The 19,752-nt window shown below is 36.0% G+C and overlaps 1 protein-coding gene across 4 annotated transcripts in view; it reads left to right on the plus strand.

Annotated features, from left to right (window-relative positions):
* WRN (WRN RecQ like helicase) overlaps positions 1-19,752 on the plus strand; it is a 120,276-nt gene that overhangs the window by 17,565 nt on the left and 82,959 nt on the right. For 3 of the 4 annotated variants that reach the window (XR_013813901.1, XM_079779549.1, XM_079779550.1), the window contains exons 2-8: positions 3,638-3,754; positions 4,699-4,811; positions 8,704-8,849; positions 9,322-9,470; positions 10,204-10,353; positions 11,580-11,649; positions 16,843-16,957. Coding sequence is in view for 3 of the 4 variants with exons in the window: in XM_079779549.1 (XP_079635675.1) it covers positions 3,638-3,754; positions 4,699-4,811; positions 8,704-8,849; positions 9,322-9,470; positions 10,204-10,353; positions 11,580-11,649; positions 16,843-16,957 (860 nt within the window). In the remaining variant the exon portion in view is untranslated. Of the gene's footprint in view, positions 1-3,637; positions 3,755-4,698; positions 4,812-8,703; positions 8,850-9,321; positions 9,471-10,203; positions 10,354-11,579; positions 11,650-16,842; positions 16,958-19,752 lie in introns of those variants that run through there. The other variant, XM_079779551.1, reaches the window with a different exon arrangement.

A 19,752-nucleotide genomic window follows, 5' to 3' on the forward strand; every position in this document is an offset into this window, starting at 1 on the left:
GAAGGGAAAAGTGGGAGGCGGGGGAGGGAGGGAGAAGCATTGATGCTAGAGAGAAACATTGATAGGCTGCCTCCCATATGCGCCCAGACAGGGGATCTAACCCGCAACCTAGGTGTATGCCCTGACCAGGAATTGAACCTGCAACTTTTTTTGGTATTTGGGACGATTCTCCAACCAACCAAACCACCCAGCCAGGGTAACAAGAATTAAAAGGTAGAAGATGCTAAGAAAACATCCACAAACAATGGAAAGACTTCTATATTGAGCTAATGCATCATTCTCCTATTTGAAAAAACACATTTTACATATGCAGGGATCAGAGTTTATTACTTACATATTTCATCTGAAGAAAATAATTGAAAAAGTCTGCTAATCGAACAATTGAGTCAGAAGAGATATTCAAGAAAGGGCAAGATAAAGGGAAGAGGAAACTAGTATATATAATATATAGTAAGCAATATATATTATTACACTAGTACATTGAGGTATATATTTAAATTTACACATATTTATACTTAAATGGATGTCGAGTTTTATAACATAAGTGCTTAGAAAATAGTAAGGATTCTTGAATTATATGAACAATATTAAGAAAACTAGCCACACATCAGCAAGGAACAGTTAATAGGGTGAGGAAGTGAAAACATTTTAAGAGTTTTGCCTTGCTGAGTCGAGAGAGACGGTGCAAACATAGGGTCTCGGTGGGGAAGGGATTTAGTTTTATTATTTTGTTGAGATAGTACAGTAATAGTAGGATGGAAAAAGTGAAATTTTAACACTGACAATGGGGGGAAAAGTATGAATAACAATTTCATCCAGTCAGAAAAAAATAGAAAAAGAGTAAGAGGAAACTGAAGAAAGTAAGGTGAATACTAATCAAAGTGAGATGAAAGGGAAAACTCAAGTTCTTACACTAACTGTGAATGAGATGAATTTCCCCTTTGAAAGTCAGACATGTTCAAATTGGGCTATTCAAAAAAACACAGAAAAAAAATAACAAAAATTCTAGGCGTATGTTGTTTAAAGACAGTCTTTACAATGTGATAAAGGTTGAAAAGTGGCAGATTGTGTTAGATGGATAGGCAAGATGATTCCAGGAAAGACCAAAGCAAATCAAAACACTTTATTTACTTCAAATAGGAATTTAAGATCCTTTAATGGTACAACGTGAAATATTATGAAATGATAAGAATTGATTTTAGAAAAAGAAGTGTCTAAGTTCATACTCAACAATGTAACAGCTAAGTATATAAATAAAAATTCTATTATTCAGTGACTTAGCCCTTCCAAGAAAAATCTTTATCTGATCAATGATTAAAACACTCATGCATGTTGAAGAATTTCCTTACTGCAGATTATTCTATGGCTTTAATTTTCTTTATGCCTTTTATCTGTCCCAAGATCTAAGTAAACTTGACAAAGATGTTAGATTTGTACAGAAGTTTACTTTCAATTTTTTGCCTGGAAGCATCTAGACAGCATTTTATGTGCAAGGAGAGTATTTACATCTGAAAATTAGACACTTAGAATTAAAATGATTTTAGCATTGTAAGTGGCTACAGGGAAGAGTTATTGAAGTTTATTTTTGTTTTGGCAGTGTGAATTAATTAATTACAGAATTCCAAGATTTTATAGTTTGTTTTTATAGCGTTGTGTATTTGCAGAAATCTCAATTTTCTGGCAGTTTTGCAAATGATCTACTCTGTGTAGCAAAAATTTGTTTTCCAGCTTTATAAAATATATTTTAAGATTAAGAACAGACCACATATGCACACACACACAAAACACACAATTGAGGACCAACTTTTGATTCTCCTGTCAAGGGTTTTCATTTGTGGCAAATATAAACTCAAGAATAACCACTAAGATTTGTTTAATGCTTTGCAGTGAATAAAGCATATACATTTTTACATATTTTATCTTATTACATATAATGTATGTGGTAACACCCAAGGCGTGAGTTGTCAGTTCTGATTCAGTGAATCATAGATTTTACCCAATACCAAACTTTGCTAATGATTCAAAGAATACAGGCAAGCACCAAGTACAGATAGAATATTCCTTTTTTTGGAGGAACCCCAGTGGTTAGACACAGATTCTAAAAATTTTATTTTCTTATGCATTAGGACATGTTATGATTTTGTAATAACAATTTTGAGCAATGTGTGCAAAAAAATGCACAAAGGAAGTTATTTAGGTTTTGGGATCTCCTTTGTTTTTTGTTTGTTTGTTTTTGTTGTTAATCCAAACCCAAGGATATTTTTTCCATTGATTTTTAAAGTAGGAATGAGGGAGGGAGGGAGGGGGGATGGAAGGAGGGAGGAGATGGAGGGGGGAAGGAGGGAGGGAGGGGGAGAGAGAGAGAGAGAGAGAGAGAGAGAGAGAGACATCGATTTGCTATTTCACTTATTTTATGCATTCACTGGTTGATTTTTATATATGTTCTGAAATCTAACTGCAACCTTGGCTTATCAGGATCCTGCTCTAACATGCCTGGGCTGGTTGAGGTCTTTTATTCCTTCTTTGCCTTGTAGGGAGTGTGAGCTACTAGCCTGCTATTAACCCTTTCCCTCCCAATGCATGAGAGTGGTGGAATTTGTTCTATATGGAAAATTTTGCTAAAGTAATCTTTAAAATTTTCCTTCCATAAATTTTCAGTATTCTCAGTTTTGGGGTTTATGCTTAGGAAAATGAGCAATTAAAATGGATACTTGTTGGATATTGTTTAATTTCTTCAGAGTTTATAATGCTAAACATCAATAGGGATGACAGGCTATCCCTAAATAATACGTATCCCTAAAAAATACTAGTTGTTTTATTTCAAATCAATCTCATATTTCATCAAAAGAATCGGTAGTTGTATGTTCAAAGCTGCTGCCCCTTTAATAGAAATTTGAAATGGTTGGGACTTGAAAAATTTTATTAAGAATTAAGGCTGCTTCAATTTAGTATAAGTCACATGACCGCATGGATCCATTTTACCTTTAACAAAGTGAATATGGATGGTTCTCTTATTCATTGTTTTCTATAATCATTCTTGAAGTTCCACTTACATTGATGAGATCCCTCAAGGCTAGTAACAGGTTTTTAAAAAATATCCTTTAGCGAACTCTTAGGGAAACTTGTTCACTTGCTAGGCCAAGAGCATAAGAAAAAACGAAAAAAAGAAAAGAAAACACCTTAATATAGAAAAGTTGTTATTTGTCTCAGAATTCCTTTTCAAGTAGACTTGTGAACAAATCTGTTTGCTGAGTTTATTTAGATCTTAGGTCAGTTGATAAGAAAATTAAAGAAGTCAAAAAATTTATAGCAATTTATACACCCATGGATTCTCATTGTTGATGAGATAAAGATTATACTTTGAAAGGATCAAAATCATAGAATAAGATTTTGAAATTGCTAGAACTTTAAGAAGTCAGTAAAACCGGCTCACTTATTTTAAAAAGAAGAAATGCCAAATGTATAGTTATTAGATCTGATATATTGAATCTGTTTCTTTTTTTTTTTTTTATTTGGGCCCAGATGCTATAACTGACTCTATGTATGTGTTGTTTGGTTCTTTAGTATAGCAACAGGCCTCTCTCTGAGTTTTCTTCCAAGATTGTATTTATTTTTTCACAGAGTAATTATTTTTCAGATTTTGCAACAAAACCTTTTAAAGATGAATGAAAAACAACTGGAAACTCTACAGCAGCGGAAACTTCCTGAATGGATGTCTATGCAGAATAAGAGGTGTGCTGTAGAAGAAGGAAAGGTATGCAGTTCATCAATTTTTCCTTCAGATGGGAAATTTATGTAAACCTGACTGTAAAGTGAGTTAGTCAGTCCTTTTTTAAACTTCAGGTCGTTATTTAAGTTAGAGTAGCTATTGTGTAAATGAACAAGAATCTAGTCATTGAATGAGTGAATGGGATTACCTTTCACCTGGCTTTACAAAATGAGAATTCTTACTCTGTACTTTTCTTTTTTTTTTTTTTTTATCTAGTTTGCATGGTTGCCTTACTAGTTCGTTGCAATTCATATAATTGAGACAATATTTACTTTGCTGAATTTTTATGGTTGAGCAAATTTAGGTCCTCATACATTTAAGACCCACCAACCAGTCTTTAGCATTTTATGGCAGCATTATTACATCTAGAATCCTATATAAGAAAATATACTAAGTGTCGACCGTTTGGTCGATTGCTTGACCAGTCGCTATGATGCACACTGACCACCAGGGGGCAGATGCTCTGACCAGTAGGTTATCTTGCTGCTGGGCGAGAGGGCCAGACATGCCCTGGAGCCCTCCCGCGGTCCCTCCCCAGATGGTTGGCCCCCATTGACCTGATTGGGATTGGGTGAGACAGCCCCGATCAGCCCCAATCACTGGCCAGGCCGAGGGACCCCCACTGGTGCACGAATTCGTGCACTGGACCTCTAGTACTAATATAATTACAGAAAAAAAATCAATAAAATAAATGTTTTTATGGAAATAGCATTAAAAGTTTGCAAATACACTTGCTAGAAAAATAACTTTACAGTGGATGGCTTTATCTTTGTTACATTGTCTTTATGACTTCATTAGGCTATAAAGTATTACTTATTAAAACTTAGAACTATAATTCGAATGTTTCAGGGAGCTTTATTATTTCAATGAACATTTATTATTTAATGTGAACTTTATTTGCGCCTTTTTGGCGTTTTGTTTAACTCAAGGCATCTGTTCAGAAGAGTGTTTTTGAAGATGACCTCCCGTACTTGGAATTCACTGGATCCATTGTGTACAGTTATGAACATAGTGATTGTTCTTTCCTATCAGAAGATATAAGGTAAGAGACTTGAATTTCCTAGTTTCATTGGAATTTGGACCTTAGAAGATTACTAATGTAATATTTGGAGTATACTGAGTTTTGCAGTTGAGGTGTGTTCAATGGATAATTATTTATACATGTAGAATATCACTAATAAGTTTCAATTCTTTCTTAAGAAAAAATTAAAGTTACTGAATTAAGTTACTTGTTTGCCTGTTTGTTCATTCATAAGCCTTTTTACTATTTTAGCTAATTATTTTACTTTCAACACTTAAGATAGAACTACTGAATATATTATGTTTATTTCACCAACTTAGGGAAAAAATGCAAGAATTATTCAAACTCCAAGTGCCCCTTTATATTTCATTAAAACTAGAGGCCCGGTGCACGAAATTTGTGCAGGGCGGGGGGCACGGTCCTCAGCCTGGCCTGCTCCCTCTTGCAGTCTGGGAGCCCTCGGGGGATGTCTGACTGACAGCTTAGGCCCACTTCCCATGGACATCTTTAGTGCTGCCGCAGAGGTGGGAGAGGCTCCTGCCACCACTGCTGTGCTTGCTAGCCATGAGCGTGGCTTCTGGTTGATCAGTGCTCCCCCCGTGGAGCACACTGACCACCAGGGGTGCAGCTCCTGCATTGAGTGTCTTCCCCCTGGTGGTCAGTGCACGTCATAGCGACCAGTCATTCCACTGTTCAGTCAATGTGCATATTAGCCTTTTATTATATAGGATACCAACATAGTAGTATTAAATAATGGTTGTGATCGGTTCTGTTGAATTTAGTTAACAACAATTACAGCAAATGGTCCTTAAAATAATATTTGAAATGACTGTTAATATAAGACACTGCAGTAATTCAATTTAAACTATTAACAGTCATTTCTCCTTCTGGCACTCTCTATACACACAAGTTAGATAGCTTGATACTATGTCATTGGTCCTGAGGCTCTCTTTCCTTTCAATCTTTGTTGTTGTTGTTTTTCTTTCTTTTTCTCTCTGTGTTTCAGTATGTATACAGTCTCTTTTACCATGACTGCAAATGCACTTATTCTGTAGTGTCTGACCTGTTACCCCATCCTGTGAATTTTTATTGTATTTTTCCCTCTATAGAACTTATATACTTTAAAATATGTTCCATTTTGGCTCTCATCATATTCATGTTTTCTTTTTCTTTTTAAAAAATATATTTTTATTCATTTCAGAGAGGAAGGGAGAGGGAGAGGGAGAGAGAGATAGAAACATCAATGATGAGAGAGAATCATCAATTGGTTGCCTCCTATATGCCCCACACTGAGGATCGAGTGTGTAATCCAGGCATGTGCCCTAACTGGGAATTGAGCCTTGACCTCCTGGTTCATAGGTGGATGCTCAACCACTGAGCCACACCGGCCAGGCATTATGTTTTCTTTTCTTTTCTTTTTTTTAAAATATATTTTATTGATTTTTTACAGAGAGGAAGAGAGAGGAATAGAGAGTTAGAAACATCGGTGAGAGAGAAACATCGATCAGCTGCCTCTTGCACACCCCCTACTGGGGATGTGCCCGCAACCAAGGTACATGCCCTTGACCGGAATTGAACCCGGGACCCTTGAGTCCGCAGGCCGACGCTCTATCCACTGAGCCAAACCGGTTTCGGCATGTTTTCTTTTAAATCTTTGAATATAGTCTGCATATTTATAGTAACCGTTTAATGTTCTTATCTGTATATTTCATTATTCTAATTTTTTCTGTTAAGTGATTTTTATACTAGTTTATGTGTCACATTTTTCTATTTATTCTCATGGCTGGGGATTTTTGATTGGACATTGTGATTTTATCTTGTTGAATGCTAGATTTTGTTGTTTTCCTTCAAAGAAAGGAGCTTTGCTCTGATGGGCAGTATCAGCTTTACATTTTGAGGCTTACTTTTAAGCTTTGCCAGGGTAGGTTTCTACAGTAGCTTTTACTTTGGGGGTAATTTAGCCATGTAATAAGGTGTGAGCCATCTGGTGTCTTTGCTGAATGCTCCAGGTGATCAGCAAGAATTCCCTCTCTGACTTTTCTGAACTTGAATGCCTCTTATTTCTATGTAAGCCCTAGGAATTGTTAAGCTTAATTTCACTGATTGTTCTTTGTCCAGCCTCATAGTTTTACTTTTGTGCTTGAATGTCCTTACCCACCTTGTTTCCTCCTCTCTAGAACTCCACCCACAACTTGCCCCTGCCTCAACCTCTCTGGCCCTGACCCTGTCTCCCCAACTCAGTGCTCTGCTTTGGATCTTCTCCCTTCTTGCTGTCTGGAAAGTGTTCCAGGCAGACAGCTGGGGCGGCAGTAGGGCTCACCCTTTATTTCCCTTCTCTCAGAGAGCACAGTCCTGTACTGCCTATTGACAAGTGTCTGAAAACTATTGTTTATATGTTTTGTCCAATTTTATTTGTTTACTAGAGGCCCGATGCACAAAATTTGTGCAAGAGTAGGCCTTTCTTCCACCGGCTATTGGCACCGCTTCCCTCTGGCACCTGGGACCCGGACTTCCCCCGCAGCCCCAGCTTCGTCCGGAAGGACGTCTGGTCTAATTAGCATATTACACTTTTATTATTTTTAAATTATTGGCTTCAGAAAGAGCAAGGGAGAGGGAGAGAAAGATAGAAACATCAATGATGAGAGAGAATCTTTGATCCACTGCCTCCTGCACACCCCTGACTAGGGATTGAGCCCCCAACCCGGACAAGTGCCCTGACTGGGAATTGAACCATGACCTCCTGGTTCATAGGTTGATGCTCAACCAATGAGCCATACTGGCTGGGCTATTTTGTCCAATTTTTTATTTATTCAGGGAAGAAAGGTATGTCTGATCACTGTTATTCCATCGTGACCCAAAGCAGAAATTGCATTGAAATTTGTTTTTAAAATGCATTTTAATTTAAAAAAATTGTGAAACAGGCAAATATAAACAGTAATAGATAATAATATAAGCACTACTTATATATCCCACCTAGCTTTATCAAATCTTAATATTCATTTTCTTCAAATCTTTATTAAGAAATGAAATAAAATATTGCTGAAGCCCCCTGTATGCCCTTTCTGATTCTCCCCTCCATAGCCCACTGAGATAACTTCAGTCATGAGGTCAATGTTTATCATTCCCTCACATGTTTGCTATAATATTCATGATCTTATACTTCAAAATATCATATAGTGTTTGCCTATTTCAAAACTTTAAAAAATGCTCTCACTTTATATGTATATTTTGGCTACTTTTTCACTCAATATTTTATGTTTTTGAGGTTTTTTGGTGTATATAATTCTGTTTTAACCTTTATTTAATATTGTTTCATTATGCCACAATTTTTCCATTCTTTTGTTGATGGAAATGTAGTTTGTTTCCATTTTTATCAGTAATAACAGTATTGTAATGAACATCCTTAGACATTTCTGTCTGGTTGTGCACATAGAGTTTCATATATTTATGAGAAAAACTTGCCAGGTGATAGTGTTTATACATGTTTAGCTAGAGATTGTCAAGTTAAACCTTCACCATTATATGAGTGGTCCCACTGGTAGGTATCCTTCTCAGCACTTGATGTTGTGCTGGTGAGATAGCTGTGATATTGTATAGATTTTCTTTGCATTGCTATGATTTCTAGTCAGATTTCATGTGTTAACGGGTTTATTTGGTTTTATTGGCCATTTGGACTTCCTTTTGGGAATTGATTGTTCATGTTTTTCTCCTTTTTTCACTGGATTATTTGTGTGAGTTTTTTGTGTAACTTTTCAAGGACTTGTTCATATTTTCTGGCTATTCACTAGCAGTTGTATGTATCATAGATATCTTCTACCAACCGTGGCTTATCTTTTAACTTTTTGAATATCATCTTTAGTTATGCAGCAGTTGACATTTTAACATAACTAATTTGCACTATTTTCCCCTGTAGCATGAGTCTGTCTGATGGAGATGTGGTAGGATTCGACATGGAATGGCCACCAATATACAGTAAAGGGAAACTGAGCAGAGTTGCACTAATTCAGTTGTGTGTGTCAGAGAGCAAATGTTACTTGTTTCATATTTCCTCTATGTCAGGTTGGTATCCCTTCTCTTTGTTTCATTTTTTTATGTTGTAGATAATTATATTGTTAACATTTCCCCTATAAAATTAAGCTCTTGAATTAGCTGGCACTTCTTTCATTACCTTATGTTTATTTAAGTATTTATGTTCCACCTGATTCACTCATATCTCTGGTTAATTTCCACATCTCTTTCAGACATTGATATTATTCCTACTTAGAGAGTAAAGAACTGGAGTTTAGAGGGGCAAATGACCAGAAATATACCATTAGTGTTAGCAGAGGTAGCATTCAAACTAGTTGTTTCTCTTGTCATCAATCAGGGCTTTTTGCTTTAGGTAAAAAAGAGAATACTCAAGGTGAATGTATTTCTTAATTTTGACTTAACATGAACATAAATACAAATATAAAAATATAATGTGTCAGAAGTAGAAAATAAATCCATCGTACCTGATAGAACCTATGAAAATGATAATAAAATGTTACAGTTTTTCCTCAGGGATTAAAAATGTTGCTTGAAAATGAAGCAATTAAAAAGGTCGGTGTTGGAATTGAAGGAGATCAGTGGAAACTTCTACGCGACTTTGACATCAAATTGAAGAGTTTTGTGGAGCTAACAGATGTTGCCAATGAAAAGGTAGTGATAATACATATATTATTTTCACAAACAAGATAAATTTGTGTTTCATAGAATGTCGCTTCTATCTGAATGTTAGACTTTTTGAAAAAATAATTTAATGTATGATTTTGTAATAAAGAAGTCCCAAATGAGTGTTTTATAATGAGAGCCTTCAGTTCTAATCTGTTGCCTTAACAAATAGTTTCTTTAAGTAAGTACCTCCCCATATTAGTACTGTTTCACATATTTTCAAATTTAAATACTGTATTTTAAGTTTATTTTGTTAATCCATTTATATCAATACCCAGTACCTTTTTTTTTTTTTAAAGGAAGAGGCTAATGCAGCTCTTGTGGTAGGATGCTCTTACCATCAGTAGAACTTTGACCATCAATTCCATCACCCATATTTCACATATTTTATTAATGTAGTCATTAGGTTAAATTCTCATATTTAGCCAAGTATTCATTTCGCTGGGAAGTAGAAAGCGTACCAATCTATTCAATATTTTTCCATGAACAATAGTTTTACAGCCTACAAATTTTAATACCTACATTGGGGAAATTCCAGAATTAAATTCTTATAATGTAGGCTGCAAATGAAGTTTTTAATGACAGAAAATTAAAGACTATGCTTTATATTTTTGTATAATATTTCCAACTTTATATATAGCATGGTCATTTGGTGGTATTTAGGAATATATGAAAATAGAAGGGAGTAATTTTTGCTATGTTGGTTGTTCATTATTTCTAGCTAAGAAGTACGGAGACCTGGAGCCTCAATGGTTTGGTTAAACACCTCTTCGGTAAACAGCTTCTTAAAGACAAGTCTATCCACTGTAGCAATTGGGAAAATTATCCTCTCACTGAGGTCCAGAAACTGTATGCAGCTACTGATGCTTATGTACGTACCAAAGATCTTCAGACTATGATGTATATTTGAAACCTAAAATAATTTACTTTAGAAAAATTTTCTTGTGGTAGTGGCACAAACTCAACTAAGATATTTTAAATCAGTTTGGCATTAAAAATGTTAGGAAGGCATTCAGTGAAGCTGTTAAGTCTCAATATTAATTAACAAGTACCAATCAGCAGATTGTTCAATGCTAGTTATTTTTATTGTCATGAAGCCAAAATAATGTCCAATCTGTATGTAAAAAATGCGAGTTCTCTGAAAACATGAAAGGCGAATAAGCTGGGACTGAGTATGCACAAATGTTATTGATGATATGTTTGATTTATAAGCATCTTCAGAATAAAAATAATTACAAGACAGTTTCTATATAGAAGCTGGCCTTATTTCATATATTTATATTTAAAATGTGGTAAAGTTAGAAAAATTGCCTCCAGATTTAGTTTTTACTGCTGTTAGTCAGATGCATTTTCATGTTTATATATTCGTATGGAGTGAAATCTGGGCTTATCTTTATATATAGCACTATCAGTATTTTTTTTTCAAGAAGCATATTTTACGTCTCAGTGAATTTCTTTTTCCCTAATTTATACTTCCATTTGTAGATGAATATCTTGTTTCCCTTTTTTTTTTGCGTCTATTTTTTAAGAATAGAAACTATTTATAAACAAAAAAATTCAGTTTTGTTGGAAAATAGGTTGATAATTGTCCTTTATGTTCTGTTAAAAAAAAATCATAAAACTTGTTGAGAACTAGCTCAAATTCTGTAGCATTTTTATTTATGAAAAATCAGTATGACTTGATTGTTCCTATCAACAGTAGTCAGAAGAAGGATTGTTTTTTTACACCTATTAACACTCTCAGCTGATTTAATGTAATAGGCGTAATGGATATCTGTAATCAAAACATACTTCTCTTACTTGAGTGTATTTTATTAAATTCCATTTCTGAGTTATTTGGTTGGATACCTGCTTGTGATATTAGATGTTAAAACATGAGAACTTAAACTTTTATTTTAAAGCATAGACTGCCTACTTTCTCCATTCTCATAATTGTTGTGGTGAATAAACGAAGACATATATATCTTTGCATAACATAATGGGTTGAATTTAGCTTTTTGGGTGCTTTGGGAACCATTGTTTTGGATTTTTTGTAAAGATGGGTCATAATTTTGGTGATCATTAGTATGCTCTTTTCATTTTTCTGTTTTCCCATAGGCTGGTCTCATCATTTATCAAAAATTACAAATTTTGGGTGATGCTGTGCAATTGTTTTCCATAAATAAAGGTATGTTATGATCTAAAAATAAAAAATTTGACTTTGCTCTTTTGTGAGGTTTGGCTCAAAAAAGACAATATTCACACCTGTGCAGTGTTTAGTATTATTACAACTTCTTGAATACTGAGCAGTTTTGACATTAGCTTAACAACTATTTGGCCAAGGCTTAGGGTTTCCAGCATGTTACTGTGGCAAAGCAGGACTTCCTGCTTTCACTCTGTAGCATTGCTGCTTATTAGGCTTCTATAGTTGGGGCTTTGGGGCTTTACTATATGGGGATACAGGAGTGTGAATCTGTTCTCTGAAAGGATAACCTCCCGTTTTGTGGGAGATAAAGATGAATAAAAAAGGTAGTTGCAATGTGGTTAGATGAGTCCTTTGATGTGGGAAAACAAGGTGCTATGTTAGCACATGGGAGAGGCATCCAGTGCATATTTGGAGGTAATAGAGAATATTTTCTGGATAAAGTGATATTTAAGGCAAGACCTATGAGCACGCGTTAGCTAGCTGAAAAGCAGAGGAAAAGTGGTATAGACACAGGAGGTAACAGGTGCAAAGTTTCAGAGGTAAAGAGAAATCATGGTATCTTTGGGCAATTGAAAGTAGTGCAGTGTGATGAACTATTGAATATGACAGGGTAAGGATTGAAGCAGAGGCAGAAAAAGAAAAGCACATAAGTCATGTTAAGGAGTTTATATTTCCTCCTAAGAGTTATGGAGGGTTTTAAACCGCAGAGTGACATGAATTACATTAAATAATAACTTGGGCCGTAGAGCAGAAAATGGATTGTAGGAAGCAGGGGTCCCAGTGGGAAGAAGACCTATTAGGAGGCTATGCCAGTAATCCTAGTGAGAGGTGATGGTGACCTGACTTGGTTGCTTGTATTGAGGATGAAGAGAAGTGGATTGATTCAGAGTAGATTTAATAGAGCAGTAGACTCAACAGAATTTGATGTTGAAGGTAAGAGCCATGTGTCAAGGATCACTTCTGTGTTGTTGGCATGAGCAACAGGGATGAAGAGCATTGAAGAGTTGGAGCAATATTTGGGGATGAGGTGTCATACAGTTGATATTATGTATATTAAATGAAGGGAGCCTGTGTGATAGCAAATGGAAGTAGCCAATAGACACTTAGATATACAGCCTGTAACTTGGAAGACAGTTTGAGTTAAAAATAAAGAATTGGGAGTTGGAGATAAAGAATTGGGTCTAAGCCCTAGCCGGTTTTGCTCAGTGGATAGAGCATCGGCCTTTGGACTAAAGGGTCCCAGGTTCGATTCCGGCCAAGGGCACATACCCAGGTTGTGGGCTTGATCCCCTCAAGTAGGGGGTGTGCAGGGGGCAGCCAATCAATGATTCTCTCTCATCATTGATGTTTCTATCTATCTTTCTCCCTTCCTCTCTGAAATCAATTTTATATATATATATATGTGTGTGTGTGTGTATATACACACACACACACATATATATGTGTGTGTATATATATATATATATATATGCGCCCAATGCACGAAAATTTGTGCAAGAGTAGGCCTTCCTTCCCCCGGCTGCCGGCACTGGCTTCCCTCCGGGACCTGGGATTCCCTCCTCCGCCCGCCAGCAGGCACCCGGGACCCGGGCTGGCTTCCCTCTGGCCCTGGCTTCGTCAGGAAGGACATCTGGAATGACGTCCAGAAGATGTCTGGTCTAATTAGCATATTACCCTTTTATTATTATAGATTAAAAAGAAAAGAATTGGGTCTAAGAAGCTTGAGAAACTCTCAGTATAATGTTCGCATGGAGGAGGGGACATGAGAGGAGTAGCCATAGGCATAGAAGGAAATTAGGAGGTGCGATGTGCAGAAGGCTAAGTGCAGAACATGTTTTGAGTAGGAGGATGTTATCAACTGTTTTAAATTCTGCTGAAAGTTTGAGAAACTGGGGACTTAATAATTAGATTTGGCAACATGGCTATTTTTTGTAACCTTTTACTACAGCAGCTTTGGTGTACTGGGTGACAAAAGAGTATTTCAATGAGAAAGTGGTCTTTTAGGGCATGTACCATTAAAACAGAAAAGGGTCCATAGGTTTTGGTACATGAAGGTGTGATAATCTTAGTGGAGTAGTGGAATGGTGTGTGTGGAAATCATATTAACATGTCATAGGACTAGTTAGGAATGTGAGAAACAGGTGAAAACAACTTTTTTTTTAGAAGCTTGGTTTGGAAAGGGAATATTTGTTTCTGTAACATATTTGTTGGATGTTTATTATGGCTCAGGTACTGTTTCGGTTGCTGGGGAAATTCACTGAAGGAAACAGACCAAGCCCCTTCACTTCATTTGACGAAGTGGGAGGGAAGGAGCCACATGGATATTTGAGGGTAGGAGATAGCAGGCATAGAGGGAAGAAAGAGCAAAACCTCTCAGGGTGTTAGCTTGCCTTGTGTGAGGAATAGTGAATATAACTGAAGTGAAATGAGTAAGGGTGATTGTAGCAGGAAATGAGGCTGGAAAAGTAGCTTGAGCCAGATAGATCATTTAGGGCCTTATAGGCTATGAATCTGACTTCATATTTTATTAATTAAAATAAATACAGTGATAAGTGATGGGAACACCCTTACAGGATTTGGAGCAGGAGAATGACATGATTAAAATTTTATTTTAAAAGGATTTTTTTCTGGCTGCTATAAGAGGGCAAGTGTTTAGGCAGGGAAGTCAGTCAGGAGTCTATTGTAATAGTCTAGGCAAGAGATAATAATTGTTTGGATTAGGCTGTTAGCAATAGAGATGAGAAGTGGTAGATCCCGTATATATTTTGAAGGTTTATATTGTGAAGGATTTGCTAATGAATTCTGCATAAGGGGTGAGATGTCTAGACCAGGAGAACAATCAAGATATTTTGGTTGGATTAACTGAGTGAATGGAAGGGAAGGATCAGTTAGTTGAAAGATTATGGGGAGGAGCACGTTTTGGTGAGAAAAAAATGTAGATTTACATTTTGGACAGGCTAAATTTTAATGCTTTTTGATGTCTTAGAAGATATCTTAGTTGGAAATGTGATTCTGTAGTTAGGGGAAAGGTTGACTTCGGAGATGTAACCTTGGGAATCATACAGATGGTAGATAAACAGTGAAACTGGGTGAGATAAAATAGGGAGTGAATGGAGTAAAGAACAGAAGAGGCCCAAGTATTGACAGCAAGGGCAGCAAAGAGGACTCTGTCCAGGAGGAAGAGAATGCAGCAAAGAGGACTGAGAGGACTGGTAATAATGGAGCAGGTGTAGGAGGTGTGTTCAGAAGCCAAGTGAAGAAAACGGTTTAGTAGGAGGAAGTTACCAGCTGTTTGAAATACCTTGGAGAGTTTGAGTGAGATGAGGAACTACAATTAACTATTAGATTTGACAGTGGGAGGCCATTGGTGACCTTTCCAAAAGCAGCTGTGCTGGTGGGGGTGGAAGTCACTTGGAGTCAGTTTAGGAGAAAATGGGAGGAGGAAATGTCAGACAGTGGGTATGGACGACTCAAGAAATTTTGCTGTAGATGGGAGTAGTGATTCTAATACAGACTAACTGGCAGATTGGGGGTGGGAAGATGAGATAGTTCTCTTCTTGTTTCTATTTTCTTAGTGAAATAAGAGGTGAGTTGTTCTCTGAGTAAAAGGAGGGACAAGCTGATATTGGAGGCTGGAGAAAAAAAAAAGAAGTATGAAATAGTCATCTTGAGAGTGGGAAGTGGGAAATGTAGAATGATTAACAATCATTATTGAAAGTGGGAGGTCTGTGTCATGAATTTAAAACCAAGTGAGGTGACTCATCGTAGTTTGTTTTATTTGTGAGTCATCATAGTTGTGTTTTATTTTCATCTCTATTCAACTACTTGGGTCCAGGCATCAAGTAGGTAAAAAAGCTGGGTTTAATTAGAGTAAGGGGTTGATCCAGGTAAATACCAGTGGAGGGATGAAGGAGCAAAAGAGCTGAGTCCATACAAGGGAATGATTAATATGGGTAAGCAAGGAAAGTAAGACATGGTGCGGAGTGGCATTGGGAAGGATAATGGGTAAGGAAAAGGTAGAGTCAATGGATTTGGTTCTGAAACTGTGAGAGAACTATTGTATGGGGAAAGCATCTTTGAAAGAAAGAAAGAGCATGTTGGTCTTCAGAGGGTGGAATGCTTACCATTAAAGTTTGGAAGTGGTGACTTCATTGGAAGTTATAAGGTCACTAGAGGTCCGATGCATGAAATTCGTGCAAGGGTAGGCCTTCCTTCCCCGGGCTGCCGGCACTGGCTTCCCTCTGGCACCCAGGACCTGGGCTTCCCTCGCAGCCCTGGCTTCGTCCAGAAGGTCATCTGGAAGGATGTCCAGTCTAATTAGCATATTATGCTTTTATTGTTATAGATGACTGTGGGAATGGTTGGCTGAGGTCAGTTGAGGAACAGATAGTTGGAAATGGAGGGATTAAGGAACTGAAAATGCTACACTTTTAGGTGGAGCATCTCTGTGAATGTTGAAATCACTAGGAATTATCACAGGAGCAGTAGTGAAGGGAAAGACAGTGCTAAAACTCTTCCGTGAATGAGAGGATGTGATTTTGAGATCATAAGATAACTTCAGCAACCAGAAATAACGATGTTAAATGCCTCTGAAGGCTGGACTTTTTGAAGGACAAGAGAATTGGTAATGAAGAGTAAGAAATTCTAAGCTGGGGAATAGTTTGGGAAATAAGAGCAGATTTTGTGGTGTAAATGGAGAATATGTGCCAGACAGAATGAAGATGAGAGTTTGGAAGATGATCAGTGGTTAGAAAAGCTTGCATTTTATTTTGTTGATGACTGATAAGGAGGGCAGTAAGGAATGGCTGTTGGGTAAGGCTTTGTTTTACCAAACTATATTTAATAAGCAGCCCACATGGTATTATATTAATTTTTGATTTTAAAATAGTGCAGATGGGTTCAGATTCTCATTCCTATATTTCCTTTCTGCCCTGGTTGATAACCACTGGGTTGTAATATGTATGAATCCAAATCATGTTGAATTTATTCTAAAATTTAAATAGTAAAATTTGAAAGGGAAGTGAAGTGATTTGGAGACAGGATAAGGAGGTCTTTTTGTTGCCATTTATTTAAAGAAAGAAAATGAAAATGTAAGCCCTAATACTGTTTAAATAAATGACTAAATAAATATCTTTGCTTTGTGGCTTGCAAATTGATATTGACTCTTTTTTCCAGAGGAAGAAATACTACCTAGTGATGTGAAGAAACAATTGACTTCAATCTCTGAGGAGATGATGGATCTGGCTAAGCATCTTCCTGACACTTTTAAAAAATTGGAAAACCCCCAGAGGTTAAATATCATTTTTAAAATCAATTCTATTAATTCTTATTGCATATGAAGAATTACTATTCATTAAGGTAGACTTATATAAGTTTGCTCAAATACAGGCACACAGACCCACGTATAAATTTGAGAACTATCTTTCCAGTTTTAAATTATGCATCAAAAAGTTTAGGGTTTTTCTGTCTGCTTTGTAGGATGTCTTAGGAGGCAAAGCAAAATTAAATGATTAAGTCCATGTGAAGGAAAATATTTATTATCCAAAGTTGTCTTTGTGTTTTAGGGCATCTTTCATTTCATTGTATTTATAGTTTGCTCACTTGAAATCTATAAGTAAAAGCAACTCATATACTTACTAGCTTCATTATTCTGATTATTATCTCATTATTATGTAAGAATTCTACCCAACCAGTAGACTATTAGAATAAGAGATATTCAGATTTAAAAGGTCATTTTATAGCTAATGAAATAGTTAACTTGAAGTATTTGGATTAATAGACATAGGACATAGGACTGACTGGTGCTGGGTAGCTATCTCCTTTTGGAACCAGGCCTTGACCTAGTCGTAATTGCTGAATGGCTTCCTTGTTAAATCTCTAAAAGCAGGATTGCTCTGGAACAGTGAATGATTTACAATGTGGCAATATAATTTTGAGGCAGAAATACTTTGTAGAAATATGAAGCAGTTAGTTAAAATAGAATTCTGACTGACAAATGAATGTTAATTTATTCTCTGCTGGATGAGATTTGTGATATATTTTGATAGAGAGATTTCAAATATGATATAGAAATTCAGCTCTTTTTCATTTTTCCTCCTAGCAATATTGTTTTAGTAGTTTTTATGTAACTTTGAGACTTTTGGAAAGATATACCTCTCATTTTTCCCCTCCATGATGTTTACGTACATTTTTTATTTTTTTCTAGCAATTAAAATATCTATGAATGCTTTGCTTTGTGATGCCAAAGACAAATAGGTTCCCTTAAAACTTGAGAATGGAAAATACTAGGTTCATTTTTAGTAAAGATACATCTTGTAAAGTTTTATTGTCAAAACAAGAACTAGTTAAAGCTCTGACTTCAGGTTCTTTATAATAAGTCTACAGTAATGCCTCATTTATCTAGATTATACCTCAGAACCAGAAGGGAACGAAAAAGGCCCTTGAACAGCCAAAATACATGCAATAAACATGAATTCAAGCTCACTTAACTCTGTATTTCCAGTGGAGTACATGAGGCCACAGTCAGAGCATATTTGCTTTCTGTGAGAGACACAGTTTGACAAGCTTAGATATCCAGTTAAAATAAAGACCAGGTATGGATAAGGAATGATATGTACCTGACAACAGCTGGAAGTTATATTTAATTAGCTCCAAAGTAGAGGACAAAACTATAAAAATTTAAGAACTCTTAAAATAGAGCAGTTTGAGGTTTGTTAACTAGGGAACAACTTTATGCTGCAGTGGACCTGGGAAAGTATTGGTTTGTCATTATATTTAGTCATTGATTTAAATTCAATACATATTTGTGGTATTGCCTTTATGTACTTGACATTCTGCTGGGTGTTGAGGTTGTCTGTAGGCTACTAAAATACATCATAATAATCCTTAGAAAGAAGGAATAATGCAATCCTATGCATTATTGAAGAAAGCAGTGCACCTTTTGATGTATTTAGAGTAAATAATTACCCTACATGAAATGTGTTATTCTCTGCTGTTAACAGGAACAAATGAGCCCTTACAGGCTTATCGATCTTTGTGTCACTATTGCTATGTTTATATGTCTCAGCGTTCCCCATGCATTTAACAATTAAACTGCGGCGCATATCTGTTCCTACTAATGTTTCACATACAGGTCTTATATTTGTATATCTATGTATTAATGATAAATAATCTTTATAAGATTTGAAGAGTTTTAGAGTGTTAGAACTAGTGAGTTTTTAGGTTTGAATTTAATTTTGCTTTTGATTTTTTTGATGTTGACTTTGGCAACTTAAGCTTGAGCCCAACTTTGGAGTGCGGTTAGAACGGAGCTTTCAGTATGGAAATAACTCATGAAATTCCCATAAATGATCAAATCTTTATTTGAATCATCAATATGTAACTTTAAAAGTCATGTCAGTCTGTCTTATTTTACTTAGTATGACATTCTCCAGATCTATCCATGTTGTTGCAAATGGTAGTATTTCATCTTTTCTTATGGCTGAGTAGTATTCCATTGTATATACGTATGTACCACATCTTCTTTATCCAGTCATCCATGGAAGGACATTTAGGTTATTTCCATGCCTTGGCCACTGTGATTAATGCTGCAATGAATATAGGGGCCCATATATCTTTATGAATAAATGTTTTCGAACTTTTTGGGTAGATACCCAGAAGAGGCTATCTATTATGGTAGCTCTATTAATTTTTGAGGATCTTCCATACAGTTTTCTGTGGTGGCTTTACCAATTTACATTTCCACCAGCAGTGTATGAGGGTTCCTTTTACTCCACAACTTCTCCAACATTTGATATTTCTTATCTTTTATATAATAGCCATTCTGACATGTGTGAGGTGGTATCTCATTGTGGTTCTGATTTGCCTTTTCCATATAATAGTTGAATTTGAACATTTTCATGTATCTGTTGGCCATTTGTAAGTCTTCTTGGGAGAAGTATTTGTTCAGGTCCTCTACCCATATTTAAATTGGGTTATTTGTTATTTATTGTTGAGTTGTATGAGTTCTTTATATATTTTGGATGCTAGCCCCTTATTCTAGGTATTATTTGCAAATATCTTCTCCTACTTGGTTGAGTGCCTTTT

This window comes from Cnephaeus nilssonii, assembly GCF_951640355.1.
Source record: "Cnephaeus nilssonii genome assembly, chromosome: 8".
Lineage (NCBI taxonomy): Eukaryota > Metazoa > Chordata > Mammalia > Chiroptera > Vespertilionidae > Cnephaeus > Cnephaeus nilssonii.